Source organism: Lutjanus erythropterus, chromosome 6 (genome assembly GCF_056507025.1).
Source record: "Lutjanus erythropterus isolate fLutEry1 chromosome 6, fLutEry1.hap2, whole genome shotgun sequence".
Taxonomy (NCBI): domain Eukaryota; kingdom Metazoa; phylum Chordata; class Actinopteri; order Lutjaniformes; family Lutjanidae; genus Lutjanus; species Lutjanus erythropterus.
This window is the reverse complement of record NC_139322.1, coordinates 28,553,050-28,577,895: the sequence shown is the minus strand read 5'-3', so window position 1 is coordinate 28,577,895 and position 24,846 is coordinate 28,553,050. Positions and strand designations below refer to the sequence as shown.

The window sequence follows — 24,846 nt, the reverse complement described above, 5'->3', positions numbered from 1 at the left end:
GAAAGGAAGTAGTTCCTATATAAACCTTATGGTAACAAGGTCTGTGGATTTTGAATTTTTCAAATTTTCTTCTTTTTTGTGCTTTGAGCACCTCAAGCCATTTAGTGCCATTTAGTCCTAATGTATAAGACAGGGTAGAAATCTCTACAGCTGATCCAAAACTCTGCAACTCACACCAAAAAAATCTAGATGGATAAACAGCACCACAGGGCAGAAGAAAAATTAAAAAAAAAAAAAAAAAAAGTAAACCATCCCACTAGTTAAAAACTCTCAAAAGCAGAAAAGTGTCAATATTAAAATACTTTTAATGTTTAAAAGTTTAACTGCTGGATAAAAGATGTCTCCTACATCACTGAAAACATTCTCAGTGTGTGCTGGAGATTTCAGGTCTCCATATCACATTTGTGTAAGTCACATATTACACTGTCTTTCAAGCTAGTTGTGATGTCTTAAACTTGATTTAAAATGAGTACTGAGAAACTTTCTCCTTCAGCATGTGGATGTGAACATATCATTTTAGTGTCAAACTCCATATGGCAAATATGTCATTCTGCAGAGTGAAGCTAATAGGATGCTTTTTACTTTGAAAGCCACAGGGACTGAGCATCCTCCTTTCACATGATAAAATACAAGCCCTGCAGACCTGCGGTTCCTTTTTATAGAAAACATTTTCTGCCCAACAGTGAACTTTCATTTTGGTGTCTGGCTGCAGGTTATCAGCGCAGCCTGTTTTTTTGGCCTCTGCAGTGGAACAAGAAGATAAGCAGTGAGAGCAGAAAGGGTGTGAAAGGAGTTGTCACCACCACCACAGCCAACTGTTGACGACAATATGGTCAATGGGTGGTGGGGGGGTGATATAAGCAAAGTAAGTTTATAGTCAATAGTACAACACACACACACACACAACACACCTGCAGGAGCACAGGAAACAGTGTGTGTGTGATCCTTCAGATAAGACCAGAGGCAGTGGCTTTAATCAGACAAGACAGCTTTGGACGTTTATTAATTCATATGGATAGAATGAACATTTGTGACCCGAGATTATCTTGACAAGCACACGCACACACACACACACACACACGCACACACTCTCTCTCACACACAAATCCCACCAGAGAGACATACAAAGAAGTTAAGATTCCAAGAGCCCTTAAAACAGTCCAGTAAAATAACTTCCATCTCATAATATCAAATCCACACAGCATCTTTAACCAATCCTGACATAAAATGTAAACATTTCAAAGAGCACAGTCTCCAACACATGTAAACTGCAGAGATCCCAAACCCATGTTTCTAGTGCTAAAATGTGGATTTTTTGCACTCTCTAGTGACCGAGTGTGGCAACATCTTTGTGTAAAATCCATGTGGGTTTCACAGTTGTGCTAAAACGCCAATGCAAACTGTCCTTTTTCATCTATTAAGAGTTGCAAAAATAACAATTTAAGATATTTTGCATATAGATATAAAAACTCAAAACACTGTATTGTTTCTGTTTTCAAACTCAGATTATATATATATGTGAGAGGGTAACAGTTTAAATTACAGCTCCTGTATCACGTTAATGGCGCAGTGAGAAAATACAGTGTGGAGAATTTCAAGGCAGTAAACACAAACGACTGATGCTGCAGGGTTAAGGCTGCAACAAACCATTGTTTTCATTATCACTTAATCTGTAGATTATTTTCACAATTAATCATCTAGTCAATAAATGTCAAAAAATTGTGAAAAATGCTCATCACAATTTTCAGTTTTGTTTTTCTGAATTCATAAGATACCTCCAACAGGCTCTGCATGTCCTGGGCTGGCTCTCATCCCCCCACAGCTTGTCCCCAAGACTATAACTAGTCTCCTGTATGTTCCTTTATGAAAAATGATCTCATTCATTCAGAAAAACAGCCAATTTTTTTAATGTAAAATTATCTCGTTAATTCAGGGAAACAGCCAATTTTTAAATGAAAAATGCTCTCATTAATTCAGAAAAACAGACATTTTTTTCTTAAAAAGTTACTGAAATGCTCAATCTATTATCAAAATAGTTGACAAATACAAGTAATTTTCTTTCGATTGACTAGTCAATAAATTGACTAATTCTTGCAGCTTTATAATAAACCTGAACTTTTTTACAACAGTCTGAACAAAGTAGCTTATTTATTTAATTTTATTCTGTAACAGTGTAAGAATCAGTCTAATAACATAAAGGAGCTGTAATATTAAGTGCTACCAAATACAGTACTTTTGTCTCAGCTCTTTTATTGCACAAAACATGAAGCTTGTAGCAGCCTCACTTACTAGTTTCGTCTACTGCATTTAACTCCTCTAACTTACTTTTTAGCCATGTTCTCTCCATCTCTTCCCTTAATAATACTATTCTCCTCTCTTCTTCTTGGTACATCTCGTATTTCAGTATTTTACCCCATTTTGTCAGGTCTGATTAATCCAGTGGTTCCCAACCTTTTTCCTTAAGGGCCCTTTTCATTGATTATAGCTTGTGTTCAGATCTTCACCTTGACCTCTTGCCCCTGTCAGATGTTTTTATTTTATTTTTATCTGAAATAATGATCCAAACTTAAAAAATAACTGCTTCACTTAGTTTTCTTCACCAAAATGAATGAAATGCTGAGATACAGGCCGACTGTTTATTTTTTAAAAAACATTTTCTTGCACGCCTTATAAATCAAGAAGGCCTTGTAACCCCCTGTAAAGCTTTGTCGACCCCTAGTGGTGGTCAGGACCCCTGGGTTGGGAACCAGTGGTTTAATCCAAATGAAGTCATCTTTATGACATCCCTCCAATACTCTCCCCAAAAGTAACTGTATTTCCTAATTTCCCTTCTTAACCCTGATCAAACCTCACAATGCCCCGCCCTCCCCCCTCCCTCTCTCTGATGGGTACAGGACACCAAACACATGAAAAAGGGGTCAGGGTCTTTTTTTCCCTGCAACAGAATGAATTTGGCACATGATGAATGGCGGCTCGACACCCCCGGTGAGTGAGGACGGGATCACTTGAGGCCCTCGTCTGTGCTCTTAAACATGAGGATGGCGTTGGAGATCTTGAGGGCGGGGCCGAGCTTGATGCTCATGATCTTCACAATGTCGGTCTGGGTCAGCAGCAGGAAGGCCTCCCCGTCAATCATCTGAGGAGACGCAGACACAGCAGTGGTGATTTAACTGAACCTGCAGATAACACTGCAGTAGTCTGTTTTTTGTTTTGTTTTTTAGATTTGCAGAGGTTTTAATTCCACTCGTTGGTCATTTCTGACTCTTTAGTTTGTTTTTGTGTTCAGGAAATGTCCTGTCATGTCTCTTACAGTCAGAGTTAAATACAGCAGGTCTGGGCAATGAGACTATAGTGACATGTATCTGCAGCAGTCACTTCATCAATAGCAATAAAAAAGATCTACAATAAAATGTTCAATAGTTTCATTTGAGTGCATTAAATGCAAACATCATGAAAGCGCATAATGACTGCAACCTGGCTGATAAACAGCCTGTTATAGCCCTTAATAATGGAGCATGCTACACATGACATGCAGCCGCCAATCAGATGTGTTGATCACTTGCACCACTGACATGTGACACAAGAAAATAAAACAGCGTGGAGTGAAAAGAAAAGTCCATCAAAAAAGGACAGGTTAGTTCACCAGTATGTCAGGTTTTTTTTTTGTTGTTGTTTTTTAAAGTCTGTTAAGTATTTTACTTGTGTGCACTGATGTATAAAGTGGTGAAATTCAAAGTAAGATTCAATGGTTAAATCCAACTTTTAAATATTTTTTTTCTCCTGGTCTTTAATTAAAATAGGTCATTAAAATGATCAGTAATTATGATTAACAGAAATCAGATATTTCCAACACAATATTTTTTCAGCTGTATCATCTAGCTCTAATGTTAATTAAACTGCTTACAGCAGGAGAAGAAGTTTTCAGACCCTTTATTTAAAAGTGCCGATATAACCAAGTAAGAAAAATTCCATTATAAGTAAAAGTCTTGCATTAAAAATGTTACTCATGTAAAACTAAAGAAGTATTATCAGCAAAATGTACTTAAAGTATCTGAGTAAAAAATACTTATTCTGCAGAAAAAAGGCATCTGTGAAGAATGTATCATTATATATTATATATTTAGATTATACTTAATATTAATTCATATGAAGCATTTTCTGTTGAGGTGAAGATAGTTCTAACTATTTCATATCCAGTTAGTATAATGGTTCCCAACCTAGGGGTTGGACCCCTCCAAAGGGTCACACAATAAATCTGAGGACCTGTGAGATGATTAATGAGAGAGTAAAGAAGAAAAAGCAAAGTTCTGTTACACAAATTTGTATTCATTCTTTGTATTTCTTTTTATGTTTATGGGAAATATTGGAATGTTTAACCTTTTTGGGTCTAAAATTTGTATTTAATGAAGCCATGTGAGAAGTTCAAAGGTGAACAGCTCAGACAGCTAGTGATGGTTAAATAAATGCAATGTACAAAGAGTTAAAAGTACAATGTTTCAGTCTCAAAAGTAATGGAGAAGAGGTATAAAGTAGCACAAACTGGAAAGAGTTATGTACCTCACAACTGTTCTTAAGTACAGTACTTGAGTAAATTTGCCTTCCACTTCTGAAAGCCCACCCAACAGTCGCAAACAGAACATGATTATGTGATACTGAAATGGTACAAGTGTCAAAAATCATGAAGACACACGGGAGAGCGTCATCAGCTAAGTGGAAAACAGTGAGTAGTAGACTCTCCCTAGTGAACGACTGATGTTTTAATTGTTCTCGTGTCTACTGTGTACCATGACAGTTAAGACTGCAGACAACTATATGTACAGCTAATATGGGAGATAACCTAATATTTCATTCACATACAGTTGGTGGTCTCACCTCTTCTTTGAAGACACGAGCCTGTTCTTCACAGCCAATAAGATTCTGGACAAACCTGAAGACCTGCAGCACAAAAACATCCGGATTCAAATAAACAAAACCAGAGAAAGAAAGTAAATAAACATAGGTAAGCAGGTAAGTGGTAATGTCGGCTCACCTCTTCGACGCTCCATGCCACCACCTGGCTGGCGTGAATGCCCTGAACGCCGGGCAGCAGCTTGCAGTGCTGCTCCCAGCACAGTGACAGAGTCCTGTCTGACTGACTGCTCAGAGCGGACATGAACAGTGACGGATACATGCCGTCTGAGGACATGTCTGAGAACACACACACACACAGTGTTGATTCATGATTACTTGGACAAATATTTCAGATTGAAAGTGCCAGCGGATCTTTTTAATGGCAGACCTATTGTCACTTCATAGCAGGAGAAGCACATGTGTAAATAACTGAAGGCTTTGGCCGTCATTAACGCTGTTATTTCTACCCATTGCTTTAGCTGGCAAGACAAGCCCAAATGTCCAACCAATGGTTTTCCTTCCTGACCATTTTCATAACAAGAATTTCAAAGTTTTTAACAAGTAATGCATTGTTGTCAGATTGTGTTGCATCTCTGGACAGATATTCGCACCATGAACATTGAACATTGAACATTCATAGCTGCAGGTGACATGAAAGCTATCCACTGAAATCCACATACAGGAAATGAGCTAACGCCCCCAATGCTGCAGAATAAAATCCTTTCATCAAAGTAGGTAGTCTGTGGTGCACTTAGAAAAACTCACTCTGATAGTCTCTCTGCTGGTTCTTCCTGTATTTGGGAGGACGGCCAATCCTGAAAACAGAGAGGTTAAATGTGAGAAAAAAACCAAACATGCATACATGTTTTAACTATATATATGCACATATGTGTTACATGTTTGCCATATGGAAAATAATTCAATTCAATTTCATTAGATAGTTAGTTACAATAATACTTCAAACATACTATCTGAAAAAAAGGATTTATAAACAAAGAAGGCTGCATACCATGTTTGTGTGATTGGACGTGATTGTGTGATTGTTGGAAGAGTGGACAGACTAACAAAGATAAGTTTTGGTGAGTTTTACATTTTTTTATGCTGAGTTTGAATGAAGTGTGTTTTATCAGTAGTTACAAAGTCAATTAAGTTCATCTTAGTTCAGTTAAATGAGGGAAACCTGAATTCAGAAGGTGAATGGTTGCATTTCTCTGTTTAATAATAGAAATATGTGTGAGAATATTTAGTGTGCATAATGTAGTGAATTTGCTGCTTGTTCACATCTCCCAGCTGAGACTCAAAAAGACTGGAGGAGGCGGGAGGGAGGAAGACGATATCGCCAATTGCCAATGGATGGGCTTACGATGGCCGGTCAGAAAATTATAACATACTGCCCAACCCTACTGTGTACAAAAAAAGGGATGAACAGAGTCTATTTCCAGAGAAAGCTGAGATCTTTCAAAATGTGTATCAGGATGTTGAAATTCTTTCATCTGTCTGTTGTGGCCAGTGCACGTAATTTAGCTGTAGTGTGTCGGGGGTGCAGCATTGGAGCCGGCGACACAAAGAGACTAAATAAACGAATTAAGAAGGCCGGCTCTCTAATCGGATGCAAACTGGACACGTTTGAAGCTGTGTTGGAGAGGAGGACATTGAAAAAACTGTTATCCATCATGAATAATCCCGACCACCCTCTTCACCACAGAGGCGACAGACAGTGGAGCTCTTTCACTAACAGGCTGATTCAGCTTCACTGTCACATGGACTGTTACAGGAAAATTCTCCTGCCTCAAGCAATAACACTCTACAGCACCTCACCTCTGTCTAACACAGAACACTCATATTTCTGTTTGACCAAATTCTGTTTTTGCTCTGTTTCTGTTTTGCACCTAAACATCTTATAATCTTCACTTAATGTGCATTTTTTTTTTACATTTTTATATTTCTTGTAGTTCTTGTATATTATTCTTGTATATTTATATATTTTGTATAGTGTGCTTCTATACACTCTTCCACACACACACTTTTACCTGCCACGGTAATGGGTTTTCTTGGTCCTCTGGCCAAAGAAGAGGTTCCTCTTGCACTCTGAGTCTGACAGTTCAGCCTTCAGCCTGCCCTGGTTACGCTCAGCCAATGGACAGCCAGATATGCAGTGATGAGCCGTGAAACGACCGGTCACGTGACCTGAACCATCACAACCAGGAGTTGGACACTTCCTGTTTCAAAGACAGAGCCCCCAAGTGTGTTTTAAGAAGCTGCAAGATCAAGTTATTAGTTAAAAAACGGTTTCTTCAGACCCAAACTTTTGTCAGATACGGCGTGTATTTGAATGGATGTCCCTGGTGAGTAAAGGCTCCTTTAGATGACCTGATGACAGAGTTGAGTTGAGTACTGACTGACCTGTTGTGGAAGCTGTACTTGTTGGCTCTGGGATGGCTGATGGGTTTACAGGGAACAGAGGAGGGGTAGGTGGACTGGCCTGTAGGAGGAGGCTCCCTCACACCTGTGAATATTTGAATACAGACAGATGAGTCCTATCCTTTAATGGTATCAAGAATAACTTTTACTTGAGTTTGTTTTGAAGCTGAAGTGTTGGTTTCTACCATGTGGCTGCTGAATTTTGCCATCCCGTGGGGGAATTTTTAGAGGGTGATTGGTCGCCTCACACCAGCCTGCAGGATGGATGTCGGGGTGATCTGAGTCCATCCACTCATCATAGACATGACTCCAGCCGTCATAATGCACCTGAATGAGGAATAGAGATGATACTATAACACATATACACACGCACTCAAGAAATGCACACAGCTAAACTTGTATAATGAGTCCACATTTGGTTATAAAGATGTAAAGCACAGTATTGGCACATGTCAGCTCTTATTGCAGCGGGCACATCATAACCATTAGCTCTAAGCCCCACCTGACACTTGGTTAATGGACCTGAGGGAGATTGAAAAACATTTTACACAAGATCATGACCTTCTTAACCTCCATCATTTAGAACTTAAATATTCAGTAGTGCAAGCTGACAACACACACACATACACACACACACTTTTACCTTGATGCGATGAGTGTCGACCTCCTCCACTGTAGCCACTCTAATCAGACCAGGACTTCTCTTGTCCACAGCCTCCAGTTTCATCTGAGGCTGGAAGTTGTGGGGTGCACGCTGGACGCAGAGGATGATTGGAAAACATATTAACTCGTACATTCAGCTAAATAACCAAACATGCTTTCCATAAAGCATTACCTGTACCAGCAGCAAACCTAATTTCTAGTGTTTAATTGCTATGATTTTGTCCTTTTTTTGTCACTTTGTTCATTTTATATCTTTTATTAGAGGTTCTTGGATGGACTCAAACCAGAGATGCTCATGGTTGGCATCTTAATTTTTTTTTTTTAATATAGTTATTAGTTTAATAAGTTTTTTTGATTAGCATCTGTTATTAACGACAGACTGATTAAATTGGTCAGCTGATTAATCAGTCAGTAAACAGAAAATGTCTGTAGACGCATCTGCAGGAAGCCTGGTCCATGTGGATGCTGTGAAACGATGTTAGTGATCCCCCGTGTGAGTTTTAGAAAGGTGGTGAAAAATTTTTATTTGAGCCCTGATTTATAACTCTTATACATCCAGCTGTATATGTTTGCCTAAATTTCTTCAGTCATTGTCGTCTTTTCTCAATGTTAACATGTTTATCCCACCCTAAAAGACAGCAAATCTAATCTAAAACTGTTCCCGACTAACGTTTACTATATATAATGTTATAATGTAAAGAATAATGCAGTTGAATGATGTTGCTCATGACATACTGTACCCTGCTCTCACTAACATACCAGTCACATTCTGAAATCTACAATGTAACTCAATGAATTTAGCTATTTCATTAATTGATCAAAAAATCCATGTAAAACAATGTGTTACTGGCTAAGATAGCCACGTACATTAGATTATAATGTGCATTAAATGCTGGAATCATGCATAAATATTCTTTGTTTTGGTGTCAGCATCACATATTGCCCATCGACTGCTCTGCTATGTAAATCTCGGCATCAGACTTTTTTTCACAGCAGCCATATTGATATGAAATTGCAGAATAAACACAGGTGTTACCAATGATACTAATTAAGGCTACATTCCATTAAGTTTAAGAGAGCCTTTCCAGTAAGCCAACATGCACAATAGCAGCACCCTGACTCTGTTTAACGTTAAAGGAACTGAAGCTTAAAATTAGCATCACTGGTAACACCTGTGTTTAGTTTACTACTTCATGTGAAAAATGTCTGCTGTGAAAAATGTCTATTAGAATCTGTGACATAAAATAGTGTAGCAGCAAAAATATCTATATATATGTGTGTGTGTGTGTGTGTGTGTGTGTGTGTGTGTGCGTATATATATATGAGAACAGATTATGGACACATGCATGTAAATATATATAGTAACTGGGACTGTAACAAACCACACATCTCATTATTTTTGTCTCCACTGTTGCTGCTCTTGTCTGCCAGCTTGTACGAGTGTAATCCTTTTCTATCACACTGTGAGTTGAATCCAAAATAGCACATTTATTCTTTGTTCTCACCACTTTAAAGGCGTCAGCAGCAACCGCCTTGGCACCAGTCTCCTCCAGGTAGTGGGACCAGGAGAACCGGCCCTGGTCTGGGTAATCTGGTGCAGCCAGAAATAAATTCACGTCAGTCAGTGAATACAAAAACAAACTTTCATCCCCTGCATGTCACCTCAAATATTTGTACTTGGTTCCTGCAAAGGCTGCCCAGTTTTCTACTTATTCTTTTTGCGACTGTTTGAAAGTACATGCTGCAAAAGCCATTAAGAAGTGCTTAACATACATATATACCTATATACACACAGTATAGTGTGTACTATGTTGTACTATGTTCCCCTGAATGAGTACTGTAGAAGTGAAGGGAACAAAGGAACAGAGGGATAGTTATGTACAGGGCAGAGTTGTTTTTAAAGTTAATGACCCAAGACTATACCACAAAGTATGACTATGAACATGATTACATTAATGATTAACAGGGAGCACACTGGTTACCTTGGGGTGGTGTTAGTGGGAGGTTCCTCTCCTGGCACCAACCAATAGGGTGAATGTACGGACTGCTGGAATCACACCTGCACATTTTCACAAACAGGAACAGCAGTGTTGAGTTAAAATTTTTTACAGCAAAATTGGTATAAAAACTGCAGCTTGTGCAAAACAATTCAGATCTACTTTTATGCAGTGGTCTTTATACTAACACTGAATTAAATAAGTACATGAAGGTAATGTAGACAAACGTAAATGTGCAACTCTACTGAGGCTGTTAGCCTCTTTTAACTTATTGTTTTGGGTTTATATCTTTACTGCCTGGTTTAATTCTTCCTAACCTGTTTCCCACAGCAGCTGTTTTCAACACTGTTGCCAGACGGTTTTCAACCCAGCTGGGCTGTTTTGGGTTGCATTACGCAGGTTAAAATGGACATTTTTAAGGCAGAGGACATGAATGGAAAGAAAAAGTTTTATGGTTGCATTGTAGCCTCTTATTGCATCCTTGGGCACTTGTGAAACTTGAATTGCTGATTTATTGTTATGTCATATATAGACATGTGTGATGAACCACAATGTTGTTGCTATGTTTTGGGCATTTGTTATATAAATTTGGGCAGATTTTGAGTGAGACAGTTAGCAACTAGTGAAGAAAGATGAGAATCTAACAGCAAGAGAATCCAATATTTTTCTTGGGAGCTGGTTGAGACCAAACTAGAGTTAAAAGGAGAGAAAATGTTGAACTTATGTCTGTTAGGTGAATAAAAAATAAACTCCAGAATGAATGTTCCTGTCTCTTTGTGTGAAAGTAGGCAATTGTTTGATAACATTTTACAGCAACTTGGTGGTGTTGATAATATGTCATGGGTCAGGTTGTTTTTGACTTGTTCTTCCCTTTAGTTAATGCAGTCTTACTGCACCTGTAGTTTAGTTTGTTTGGTCCAGACTGTGAGGAAAAATGATTAGATGCCCATAAAAGCCCATACATCCCATACATCTCCAATGTTTTGAGGCTTACCAGTAGTCATACGTGTCGTCCCAGTTGTCAAAATGAACCAGGAAGTGGTCGTCCACTACATCGGTGACGGTTGCTACACAGATGAGGGAAGGGTTCATACGGTCGACGGCCTCCAGCTTCATTCCTATCTCAAAACCGCAGTTCACATCGATCTAAGCAGAAAACAGAACTATTAGACGTTACGTGGGAAGTCAGAGGTCCAGCTGATAAATGATGTGAAAGTTATACAGAAACTAAGAACTGTTGAAAAACTGTTGTTTGACTGTTTATACATTTGTTTATGATTTCCCCACTCATTATGGAAGTGACAGACTGCTACAGTTTAAACACTGCAAGTGTTAGTGTGTTAGTGTGCAGAAGAAAGTCAACTTCACTTCATACAAAAAGCTTTATAATGTCCGCTAAATGTATTAAAAAATATATATTAGGCAGGACATCAGGCCTGACTTTGACAAAGCATTGTAGACAGCAGCTACAAAAAATAAAGCAAAAAAATAAAACTATTCTAATTCTGGAACTTTTGAACTTCAATTGTTACTATCTACTTAAAAGTCAAAATGTTTTCTGACAGAGATTGAAAGTTTAAAAAAACAAACAAAAAAAACCTACTTTTTTTTAAATTAGAGTAGGACTTTTTCCCACCCTAAATTCTTCACCTCATCCATTCAACTACCATATATCATATAGATGCAGTTACCCTCCCAGGACTGGCAAAGAGTTCTTTGGAAGCCACTTGTGCTTTAGTCATTCTCAGGTAGTTGGTCCAGGTAAACTCCTCCTCTTTACAGCCTGAAGACAAGACAGAAATACAGACAGAACGTTAAAGGGATTCATATTTTATTAGAAATCAGCCAAACAATTGCAGGATGTTTTGGGAAACACTCTTATTTGTTGTCTTGCTGAGACTTAGACGAGAGTATTCATAACACTCAATATACTATCTGTACTTTAAAAATGAAGCTATGGCCAGGAGAGGGTTAGCCTAGCTCAGCAAAGAGACTGGAAACAGCTAGCCTGACTCTAAAAAGTAACAAAACACCTACTAACACCTCTAAAACTCACTAACACTATATTAAACAAACAAGATGTAATGTGTTAATTAACATGTTTTAGATTTGCTGATAAGTGGCTTTTTTTGCATCAGGCTCTTTTAGTATTTAATCGGTGGTAGTAATTTAGTTTTCACTGGTGGAAATTACAATTCAACAGGTCAAAATCAGTCTTTCATGGCATCCAGCGTTTTGTCACCTCTGACCTTTCGGGGTGTGCAGTTTGTGTCCTGTGCTCTCACACCAGCCCGCAGGGTGGATGTCGGGGGAGTTGGCGTTCACCCAGAAGTCGTGGCAGTCAGAGTAGCCATCAAAATGGAGCCGAAGCCGGTAACCACAGACCTGGATGACGACATGATACATTAGAGGCATAAAAGCAGGCTGGAGAGGGCGACGCCAAGCTGAAGCTACACGGCTCCTGCTGCGTGCAGAGCAGTCTGTGAGAGAGCAGTGATTTTTAATCCTAAATCAGCCCGACCATTAAGATCCATCGACTGTGTTAATGGAGGTCTGGCTCACCTCGGCCACAGTGAGGACGAAGTACATGGATGGATGCTGCGGGTCGATGCCTTCCAGCTTCATCCCCTGCTTAAAGCCGTTCTTCACTGTTGGCACTCTCTGAGACTGAACACATGGAACGAAAGAGAAAATATTTCAGTACAGAGCACAAAGACTGAAATGAAGTGAATATGAATTAGCCTTGAGGGGGAAATTGGATCAGAACAAAGAAAAGATAAGAACACAGCAAATGGACTAGTGGAGATTTATCATTTCATGCTACTTATCTTTTTCACTCTATTTCTCCAGGAGCAGAACAGTAAAGCTCGTGTTGTTGGAGAAATAAATAACTTTAAAATGAACTCCCTCAACATCACACGCTGTAACAGAATAAAAATATTAATTCCTGCCTCCTTTCTCGCAGGTAAATTTACATTTCTCATTTCCTCCTTTGACATTGCAGCACCAATTTTTCGCTCAGGGCCATAGATTTGTCCCTGCGCTACGGGCAGAGCTGCAGCGGTAGTAAAAGAAGCAGTAAAAAATCACGGGCATACTGGGAGAACCTGTGTGTACGCGGCACTAGCTCAGGCTGAAACTGCAGTCTGAGTATTAAACTCAAACATACCTCTTGGAAAAGCTTGTTGGGTGCAGCAACAGCTTTGGTTTCCTCCAGATACTGAGCCCACGTCCACTGCTCTGTCTTACTGTCTCCAGCTTTACCAAAACAATACCACGAAGCAGTTTGCTGATTAATTCATGCAAAATGTGTTAGAGCAACAGATTACCACAACACAAACTCAAACTGAAGGACTTTAATAAACAGATGACAGAAAAGAGGTCAGGGAGGAGCAAGGAGACAGATTCTCTGAGCAGATAAGCAGCAGTTTGAAGGTCGCTGCTCCTGTAATTTTACACACAAGAAGTGAGTGAGAATGTTCATCTTAAAGGGATAGTTCAGATTACTTGAAGTGGGGTTGCATGGGGTATCAGTTTAAGTGTATGCTATATTTAGCATATTTTCACCACTTTACCTTTCTGACAGGCAGCCTTTTCTGATGGCCACATATTGCTCTCTCCAAACCAACCAAACTCCTTTGAAAAACTCTGATTTTACCCTGTAGAACACAGAAGCTGCTGGCCCATCGCTGCCTGGATTAGTTAGTTTATTTGTCATTATGTGACTTTGGTGAATCTAAACTAACCCTAAAACTTAACATCAAACCCAAACAATAACACAAACAAACTAAAATATTGTGGCAGCAGTAAAAAAGCGTCTCCCATGTTCTGCAAGGTAAAACTACTTGATTAAAGAGTCTGGTTGGACAGAGTGACATATGGCTCATACAACAGAAGTTTCCCATTCAAAAACGCTGTCTGAAGGCAAGATAAAGTGAAAATATTCTAAATATAGCTTACACTTAATCTGATATTGATTATTTTAGGTTGCTAAAATGTGTTTTGTTGCTGACGCGTCAACCACCATCGACTGTGTGTAATACACTGACCAGGCTTAGGCAGTATAAAGGTATTACGGTATATCAGTGTATTAAGAAATCCCAGCCGTGTGATTTTCAGTACTCTCATAAATACAAATGCGCCTCTCTATTAAACTGATACTGAGATGCTGTAATGTAGTGTGCAGCTCACGCCACCAGGGGTCAATCTCTGTGCAGCAGAGCAGCTGAGCAGACAAACATAGCTTTAGTGTGAAGAAGAAACGTGCCCTTTTAGAAATGAAGTCACTGGACTAACTAATTAAAAATAAGAAAAATGCATCTGCCCTGTCCTGGATTATGTTGGACTGAGTCCTGATGATAATGGTAAGATAATAAACACTGCAGATCACTGACTGGTCAGAGCAGTGTTTTGTTGTGAGTTGTGTGTAACTTTAGCGAGCATCGGGTGAAGGGCAAACACCACGCTGTAAATTTAAAGTTTAGGTTTAAGTCTACGGCCTATGTTATGGAAGTATTAAATACAGTGGTGTACAGCATAGTTGAGCCGATTTGCACAAGTTTTACATAAATACCGCCTAATACTGTACACCCCAGTAAAATGTCAGGAGAGTATGAAGGTATGAAAAACTAGATACCGTCCAAGCCTAACACTGACTATCGATAAGTACCTCATACAATCCTGCTTTAAATAAGTCAAACTATCCCTTTAAAGTAAAATATTACTTTAAGTGCAATCTCTGATTCCACAAAGACATTATATTAGTACTTCCATTCCTCTACCTGTCCTGGCTACAGGAAAAAGAATTGAGGAACAGTATTTAAAGGTCAGGGAAGCACAAGATAAGAGTTACGTCCGAGGGCTGGATGAAATAACAGGATCTCTTGACACTATAGCACAGTTCACTGCAGCAGCACTATAATAAATACAACCCACAATTTTTTTGACAGTCTCAGAGAGATTCAACTTGAATTTGCAGCGTTGTTATGTGGATTATATGATTTCATCAGTGTCCCCCTCTGTATGTCAGGAGAGAAAAGGAAGGGAGGAAAAACAGACAAATAAAGAAAAAGCGCAATAAAGGATGAAAGGCAATATTAGAGACCATCATGAACACAAAATATTAAATAAAAACGACTAGTCCAACCTCCTCTGATGTGTCTGATGTCTGCTTTAGAGTCATCCAGTTTCTCATCCTAAAAAAAACATGTTAAAAGAGTAGAAAGACAATATAGTCACTGAGTTAAAGCAGATTTCTGGTGAGCAAAAATCAGCCATATTCATGCACATCAGACTAAACTCATCCGATATTAAAACATCTGGTTTTCTCTGGATGTTAAATGGTAATAACAATGCTGTCCCACCGTGCCTTCGATGTCAGAGTCTTCCTCAGAGGGGCTCAGGTATTCCTTCCTCTTCCTCTTCCTCATGGGTTTCAGGTGATCAGGGTTCAGGGAGGAGACCCTCCCGCCTGCTGGCACCTTCTCTACCCCGACACTCCTCCTGAGGTGCAGAGAGGACAGACACAGTGATCCTCAAGTCCCTGCAGTCTGTTTCCTTATTTTCTTTGAGAAAGATATTCATTTCCACCCTGCACTCTCAACTGCAGTAGAGATTTTGTTGTACTTCACAGTTTCAATGCACCTTATTTCACTCAATTCATTTACTTCAGTAAAAAAAAATCTGTCTTTGGCCAGAATGCCTTCAAACAACCCCCAGTGCAGTGACAGTATGTGAGCTTATTTTTTTTTTAATCAAACAAAGACATATGTGCTTGTAGCCAGTTTGTTAATTAGTATAAAAGAAAAAAAAGCCTGAACTCATATAAACATAATCACTTATGATGGACTAGTAGTCTGTGGTGGTGTCTGTATCTGCAGAGACCCTGCACTCTGCCTGTGTTTCTTCATTTTCTCTGTATTTTTCTGAGCTTGGGACGCCAAAAATGAGACACAACAATAAACTATCTATCTGGTGTGTTTCTGAACAACTTGGACACATCCTATTTTCCTTCCTAGTTTCCTATTAATATTTTACAGTGTTCTGCAACGAATTTTGAGATACAGTTGCTCCTGTTTGGTGAACGTGTTGGAAAAATTCAGCAGTGAAAACACAACACTAAAGTTTGTTGACACAGCCAACAACACACCATAGGGTGTGTGCAGCACCATAAAAGACACTTAAACCTTTGCTTTCTGTGTTCAGATGACACGCTGATCTGCACTGATCCGTCTGCCATTAGCACCAACTAGTACCAACAGTTTGAAAAGGCACATTTTTCATTTTTCCATTTTTCACATATTGTCTCATGTACTGTCGTCAGGACTCGGTGACGGTCAGACAGGGAATGAACCATAGAAATAAGAAACATACAGCACCAACCAAAAGTGAGCATCAATACATGAGTGATGAATTTATTACAAAAAGCAGAAATGAGTGTGTGCATAAATGACCTTTCTACTCTACATTTGTGTGAGTATAAAGGAGAAGTAGCTGTTATAAACATACTTGTCAGTGATTGGCTCTCTGCGCAGCTCCTCTGTGTAGGGCCTCTGAGCTCTGGGATCATGGTTTTGTTGTCCCGGTCCAACCTGGACTTCAGGTTTCACCGACACAAACCTCTCTGGCTCGATGGATGCAGCTCTCACAGAGACGACAGGAGCCGGCACATCTGACACGGAACAGAAAAAGTTATTAGAAAAGACTGAAAATGATGTGAGTTTAGATTTCAAATTCATCTTCATTTTTTGAGTGACACCTCCTTGATATTTTTGCAGCTGCACCCTCTTTACTTGTCAAGAGGAGCTCTGCTGCAGCTGATGTAATTATTGCTCATTTCTGCTTAACACACACGCACATGTGCGCACTGAAAAGTGCATGCTGTGAAATACTTCAGATAACAGAGCAGCCATGTCATAACGCTAGCAGGACACCTGCAGCACCAACAAATACATGCAGATGTTTTATTATGATCATACAAAAGCCTTATTGAACAAATATGTGCTATAATGTAGGAGATTTAAATGTGGTTCATCTAAAATCAAAGCAAATTAGTATTTCAAGGTATTTAATTTTATGTAAAGCATTTAAACTGCATGTGATGCATGATCTGTAATGTTTATGTTTTTTGTTTATTTTATTCTCATGTATTTTGTGAAGCACTTTGTTTAGATAAGTGCTACACAAATCATGTTATTAATAACCGGCAGCTTCTGGTTCTGACCTGTTTTTGAGTGTTGTGGACATGTTTAACTAAACAGCAGTACATTCTGTGTTCAGTCTGTGACGTCGCTACTACAGCCTTATGTAACCATGACTCTACCTGGCTTGTCTGCCGGGGCGCTGTCTGCGTCAGCGGATCTCCCAGAAGTTCCGGCTGCTGGTTCAGCGGTGCTGCTGGTGGTCCCTGGGGTGATCAGTGTGCTCAGCGTTCCTACGTCACTAACACAGAACTACAACACACGAACACACAAACACACATGCATCAATGGCCCCATCTGTCAAAATATGTCTCAGTGTTTTACCATGACCAGTCAGCCCTTCTTCTCCTTAAAACAATTAATCAGATTATTACAAAATATGTAGTCAGTTCTTTGCATGTCTCAGGCTGTTCCTGATCAGATTCAGCTCAAAAACCAGAGGAATAAAAATCATCATCATCAGTTAATGATTCAGGAATCTAGTGAGATATCATTCTGATTACCACGCCCTCTATTTAATGTGAGAAAACACACATCACATTTTATTTATCTAGTAGTTTATCTTTCTTACTGTGGCCTACTTTATACTAAACCAGTGGGGCGAGTTCCACTGCTTCTCCTCCAAATGTTAAATTTAGTTGCATTCAAATACCAGGAATTTTAAGCACTTTCAGGTTCAGCTTGTTCATTGTTGAAGGGATAGTTTGGGGTGATGAAGTGGGGACTTATCCATAGCCAGTGCGTCATCTACAGTAAATGGTGGTCAGCACTTCCCCAATTTAAAGAAGCGTCGGGACTCCTGATGTAGGAAGCTGTGCAATGTTCTGCTGTGGACAGGGTCAGCAGCAGAAAAACATTTCAGCCACTTAAAATAATCAATACCATTTTAAATGTACACTATATTTAGAATGTTTTCACCATTAAACTTTGTCATCAGACAGACTTTTCTGATGGTAAACCATTTTTATATGAGTCAGGTGTCACCTGGTCCAAAGCCACCAGAATCCATGGTCAAAAACAGCAATTTTACTTCACAGAACATGGACTACTGCTGCCTTGACATGGTGCCTTTTACTCATCTTGTCCTTTATAAATACTTCATGTATTAATTGATTATTTAAATCAACTGCTTCTCTGATCATATCAGCACTTATCAATTGATGTAATATGCTTTTCATTGTGAATTTGTGATGTTAATGTTTCCTGACATTTGACGAAGGTTTAAGTCATACAGGGTTTAGTCTTTCTGCAGTTTGTCTTGTAAAAAGATGTGGGAATAAGATCAATGAGACTTTACCAAGTGGTAAAGTGATCTGCAATGCTCTTTAAGGAGAAAACAAGTCAGTGAAAAATGGCTTGAAATCCTAAATCTAAGAAAAAAAGATTCTGTAAGAGAGCTGCAGCTTGTCAGGCTGCTCCAACTGCAGGAACAAAACATTATATTTTTTACAACACAAACATCACCTTCAGGTTGCTGCTGGGCAGAATGGCCATCCCCTCCTTCCACTCTAAGACGTGGACGATGCTACACGCCCCACCCACCTGTGCTGTCAGGGTGGGTGTGGCTGTCTCATTGGCCCTGCCTCCTTTACCTGGGTCTCCCACGGCAACAGCTGGAGTCACCTCTATCTTCTGATGGCCAGGAGCCGGAGCTGAGAAGAGACACCCGTTCAAATTCAAAATTAACTTCCTGCACGAGCTCACCCAAGAGAGAACAAATCGTTTGCTACGTTGTGTTTGCGTCAGCCATATACTTTAAAATAAAAGCTATTTTACTTTATGATACAAAATGGTACTGGTTAGCGCAGTGTATTGCTGTCACACCAGAACAAGAAAACGTGTTTTTCACATTAAAACAAGATATTTTCACATTATGATTTTGTCTTCTTTTATTTTGTTATAACAAAAAACATTTCTTGTTATGATAATATACTGTTTATTTTGACATGAAAAGTTTCATGTTATAACGTCATAACTTATATCAATAATTTATGACGTTACAACATGAAACATTATAACAAGATAAATGGTACATTGATAAACAATAACATAGTGTGGACATAACTTATAGTGTGATAAATAGCATATTATACAAATCTATATGTTGGAATAACGTGATAATTTTGTAATAAGATGAAAATATCTTAATAAGTGAAAAACATCTTGTTATAACAATAAACTTTTTACAATACAACATGGCACTGATCTGTTTTTCTTTCTCTGGCACGGCAACAATACGCTGCTGTACAGAACTGAAATCTAGCTGCTGTCACTGAAGATCTGTGTTTCTTCAGCAACACGACGTACAATCATTTATAAAAGTACTCCACTGATTTGGCATTGCACTTTGACCAGACTCACAACAGACAATCAAAAAAGGATAATAATTGATTCCACACATTCTTCTTCCTTGTCAAAACCTTGTGCCTACATTATCTAAAATGTAACTCAAACAGCAACAGTTCAGCAGCTACTTTTTCACATATACAGTCGCACTCCTCAAGACCAGTAAACAGTTTCCAGTTGAACACTTTCTTGCCATGTTAATCAGGCAAACAGTCTTTGTGTTGGGAATGTGTATTTGTTTTAGTCTACGTACAGAAAGACATGATCATTTTCAAACACTAACTAATCAGCCGGTAAGGCCCTCTGCACTGAATTTGACATACACAGCGTCCCATGCCAGAAGGATAAATTATACTGGAAATCTGTTGTACAGTACTAAATGAGACTGAACAATGCAGACTGCTCTAACCGTGGTCTTAAATCAACATGTGACAAGTAGGGCTGCAACTATTGATCATTTCCATTATTGATGAATCTGCCAGTTATTTTTTCAATTAATCATTTGGTCTATGGAATTGTGGAAAAATGCTCAGCAGAGCCCAGGCAATGTCTTTAAAGGTATTTTTTTTTGTCTGACTAAAGTCCAAAACCCAAATATATTCAGTTTACTATATGTGAAAAAGAGAAGCAACAGATCCTGATACATGAGAATCAAAATATCTATATAAATATCAAAATATTTACTGATTATTTTTCTGTTGATTGCCTAATTGTTACATCTTCTGTAACAAGGAATTTTATTGATGTTGTATGTCGACCTCATGTCTTAAAAAACCCTCAGTGTCTTTATCGGGTTACGTACACTTGTTGGGAAGGCAGCTTGTGCTCACATCCTCAATTTAAAGGGAAGATTTGGCACTTTTCATGTGGATGTCCAGACAGTGTTTATGGTAAATGTAGTAAATTGAAGTGATAAATTCCTCAGCTTTCTTCATCAAAAAAAAAAAAAAACACACATTGAGGAATTTATTGCATCAAAGGATTTTATTTACCATCTCTCCTGATTGGACATCCACATGAAAAGTGCAGGATTTTCCCTTTAAAGGACAGTCAATCTAAAACAATGTGTCCACACTACCATCCTCAGACCTGTGCTCACCTGGCAGGAGGAAAGCGGTGGTGGTGTGGGGCTGGGGCCGAGCTTTCTTGGCCACACCATCACTCCCGCAGATGAGGACGGCCTCGCTGGGGGACGAGGAGGACGGATCCAAAGGGGCGCGATCGGGTTCTTTGGGTGGAGCCTCCATGTTCACTTTGGCACTCATTACGGTGTCCCTTTCCCTTACTCCGGAGCGCTGGAAAATAAAGATCTTAAGAAACCACTTAAAGCTCTCAGGTGCTCTCAGGTTTGCAGGGAGGTTTGAGGGAGTAAAGTCTGCCATTTTCCGATGAACATGAAAAACATAAACGTGAATGAACAAACTTTAGTGTTTATTGCTGATGTCCAGGGGTCATTATCTGTGTCTGTTTTCAAAAAGAGCTTAAGGCAGCAGTTTGTTCTAATAACAGCTGCTGACGAAAACCAATTTAAATTGCACTGTTATATCCACTTGCCATATGTCTCTATTTGTTGTATCTTTCCTGTTGAACCGATGTTTAGACCGATGAAATAAATGTCTTGGGATCATTTAGTCGTCTCAGGCTGAGTTACACCAACAAGGATTCTTTTTTAAAACCTGATTAAATCACGACTTTACTTTAAATTATGTTGCACCAAACATTTAAAGCTTAAAATGAAGAAATTGAATTTAAACCTCTCTTTAAACCGTACTTTAAGTTTTAGTCTAAACTTAGATTAACTTTAATTCTGTTATACCAAGACATTAAATGGCAGCCCTTTTTTAAGATGCAATGAGAAACTGTCAGGCTGCCTACTTTTCCTCACTGTGCTGTGGTCCATTTTTTCATCTTTTATCATTTGAACACATCACTCCATTAATTTGACCAACAAGTTTTTCCCAAGAAATGATAACTTCTCTGACGAGCCAGTATTTATCTAACAGTGTAATGTTTTGAAAGCAATACAGAGGAGCCAAAAATTAACGGTTTCCCACCCTCTTTTATACTTACTAGGTCTCAACAGGACTCAAATTTATTTTAATTTATTAGAATTTGGGTAAGCAGGCATCTCCATACTCATTAAACTCTATTTAATTTCAATTTACATCAATAAACTTGTATTTACTAAACCAAGTTTAGTTTTTAATTGTGAGACAGATCTCTGCTTCATTTTGAATCTGGATTTACTCATTTTAAACCTAGTTCAGTTAAATCTGATAACACTAAACTTAGATTGAATGAATCTTTTCTGTTCAGCGGCCTTAAATTTAGTTTATTTATTTTATTATTTAACAGTGGTTTGATCTATCTAAATGTTTGTTTGTACCATCTTTATCATTAATTATCAGGGTATTAATACAGGCTAATACACCAGACAAAGTCCATAAGGACAGGTAAAATAAGAGGCATGATAAGCAGAGAGCTTTAGCTAGAACTGAGCAATATATCAATATTATCTGTAGTTTCTGGATGTCTTCATACCGTTTCCTCCTCCCGTTTTAAAGGGTGCATTACAGCAAAGTATTTTTCTGAACTTACCAGACTATTGTAGGTGGTCGATTATTTGTCACCTAATCACTATATCCATATTACTAGTAATGATTTATCAAAAATATCACTGTCTTAATATTTTTGTTAAAGCACTAATAATCACACCTACAATATTGATATCGAGGTATTCGGTGAAAAATATTGTGACACTTGATTTTGTCCATATCGTCCAGCCTTAACCTGAGCCATGTCATTTCTGAATATATATGAGCACCATATTGGCATTACACGACCACAGAACCGCTGTTGGTAGACACTTTATTCTCACAAATAAAGATGTCCTGCCTCTAGTTTTTCCAAAAATAGCTCTGAGACATAGATCTAGATTTAAAACTACAGCCCCCCCACTAAAAAAATATTAAAATAAGTTAGAAACATAGCACTTCTAAGAGAGCCATTTTACAGAATATGGCAGAGATACCTTCCTCCATCAACAACCATGACCCCGCATGACTTTTTAACAGCCATCCATTACCACCAATGAAAAAAAGGCTAAACATTTACGCACAAGCTTCCAAAGAGACACACAAAAAAATACATTTCGGTTAAAATGGCGGAGGATGTGAAATCCTTGAGGCAAAAAAAAATGTGTAAAAGCGGTGTCTCAAATCCTGTGAAAATCCCATTTACTGAAAAATGAACCTTGTCACCCATTCCGGCAGCACCTTAAATGAATGATCAACATTTTCACCTCACAACGTTATGCATGTCAGGTTTTTCAGTCATCTCGGCGATTCTGATTCTATTATTTAAAAGTATTTAACTCGATTAGTGTAATTAAATGCGTGCCATTAATCAAATATTTTAAGACGAAAAGCTTTGTGGTTGACAGTGTACATAACGACAAAACGCTTTACCTCAAAAAAAAAAAACAAAAAAACACGTAACATCTCACAGTAAATGTGGTTTTAAGATGTTCGTGCCTGCTACAATTAGATTAACTACAGGAAATTATAAATGTGAAATAAATTGGTGGTTGCAGATCAATTCGGAACTGAAATTTGGCTTACCAGCTCTGATCTCCTGCGGCTCCGGGGCTCCGACTGCGCATGCGCGAGTCCTCGGTACAGTCACCGCTCGTTGGTTATAATGTAACGCCAAAAACACTTCCAGAGCAAGCGCTCTACTTGAGTCATGGTCGATATGTTAAAATAATTTAGTGGACTATCGATTAGTGTGGAGACCGTTCAACAACAGCTGCTCGGCCGCTTTTCACTTCACATTTAGAACAAATGCTTCTGGAAATCATCACTCCTGTTCATTTCCCCCCTTAATGAAAGAGCATTTATTATATAATTAGCAGGATATAGGTCATGCCGTTACTGCAGTCAACCCTGACACAAAGAAACATCACAAGATTTTTTTTAATTAAGATCTTTAATTGAACATACAATTTAAAAAAGGACATTTTCTGTTAGATCTCATTTGCATGGAGAAAAAAAAAGAAAAAAAAAGAGAATCTGTTCCAAAAATGGAGAAGGGGGTGCATTCACCAAGTCTCATGTCTGTGCCTTATAAACCCACAAGCCGACCCTCAAGAGATTTGAATGGATGTACCCGTTGAGTACAAAAACTCCAGTACTAGCTGCACACTTTAAATAAGCAGAGGCTTGACAAAACCCATAACCCCTGGATTAAACTGAGGGAAAACAATGAAATGCAAATTGAAAAATGATTATAAGGGCTGCAATCAAAACAATGCCAGAAATGTGACAAAACATGAGGCACTGCATTAGAGGCCTTGAAACTTTGCCCAAACCAAAATTCAGAAAATAAGGGCCTTCCACAGATTACCTGTTGAACGATTACAGAAGAAAACATTTGTAGCAACAAAAATGAAATCAGTTTGATCCTGACCACAGTCTATGTACAAGAGGTTAAAAGGGATCATTAATAGTCCAAAAACAATGCCAGTTGTTCAAACATGAAATACAAACCCTTATTTTCTTGTAAATATGCAGTGCTGCAGAACAAGGTCTTGCATCTCAGTTGTGCATTTTAAGAGTGCCGCAAAACAACACAGTTTTATGGAAGCTGAGAATGGCTATACTTACAATTTTTTTTAAAGCCGTTATTGAGATCACAAGTTTATTTTTTTTTTAGATAAAATTCTTGTTTGAGATAGTCAACCTGTTATCAACAGACCTACTTGCTCACAATTTTTATCAGAGATCAGAAATGCCAACTGTAGCAACTGATTTAAGCTGAAAAGTGTCAGATCAAGAAGTACTGTTGCATGCTGGTGAATTAAGACAGACTAGCCACATTGTGCCACAATTCCTCACTTCATTCATGCAGCACAAAACCAAGAAACACAGCCTTGGTCTTTCAGGACTGACATACTGATTGACGCATCAGACTGTGCTTCAATCAAGGCCTACATAGGCAGAAATTGTCTTTTAGATATAACATTCAAACCAGAGAAGACTAGCCCAGCTGCAAATACACAGGTGGATGCAAGTGATCGTTTTCTTGTGATAAATTAAGAAATCAGCTTTTTGCTTTCGCGATAGAGATTAAATAACCCATTGTCAAGAGAAAACAAGCTTTCTTGGAGAATAATCAAGTGACTAACTCGTGATCGAGATAACGGGATCAAAAAAAAATTTGCAAGCACAACAGTTATCAGCTTCAACAGAGGTTGACCGATTCCTTGAGAAAGCAATTATTGAGACTGCAGCTCAAAAAGGGAATCTGCTCCAATGCTGTAACCAAATGTT

At 38.6% G+C, this 24,846-nt stretch overlaps 1 protein-coding gene across 1 annotated transcript; it reads right to left on the bottom strand.

Moving 5' to 3' along the window:
• Positions 1-971: 971 nt before the first annotated feature.
• Positions 972-24,675, bottom strand: l3mbtl1 (L3MBTL histone methyl-lysine binding protein 1). The gene is made up of 22 exons (XM_084721544.1): positions 23,137-24,675; positions 20,616-20,811; positions 18,635-18,822; positions 17,293-17,422; positions 16,479-16,641; positions 15,335-15,473; positions 15,118-15,166; positions 13,141-13,229; positions 12,534-12,638; positions 12,221-12,356; positions 11,663-11,754; positions 10,966-11,117; positions 9,957-10,033; positions 9,480-9,565; positions 7,955-8,065; positions 7,497-7,638; positions 7,294-7,396; positions 6,921-7,109; positions 5,656-5,705; positions 5,030-5,187; positions 4,873-4,935; positions 972-3,136 (listed from the first exon to the last, which is right to left on the bottom strand). Exons 2-22 carry the CDS (start codon positions 20,779-20,781, stop codon positions 3,002-3,004), a joined length of 2,523 nt encoding a protein of 840 aa, XP_084577670.1. The 5' UTR covers positions 20,782-20,811; positions 23,137-24,675; the 3' UTR covers positions 972-3,001.
• Positions 24,676-24,846: the final 171 nt, after the last annotated feature.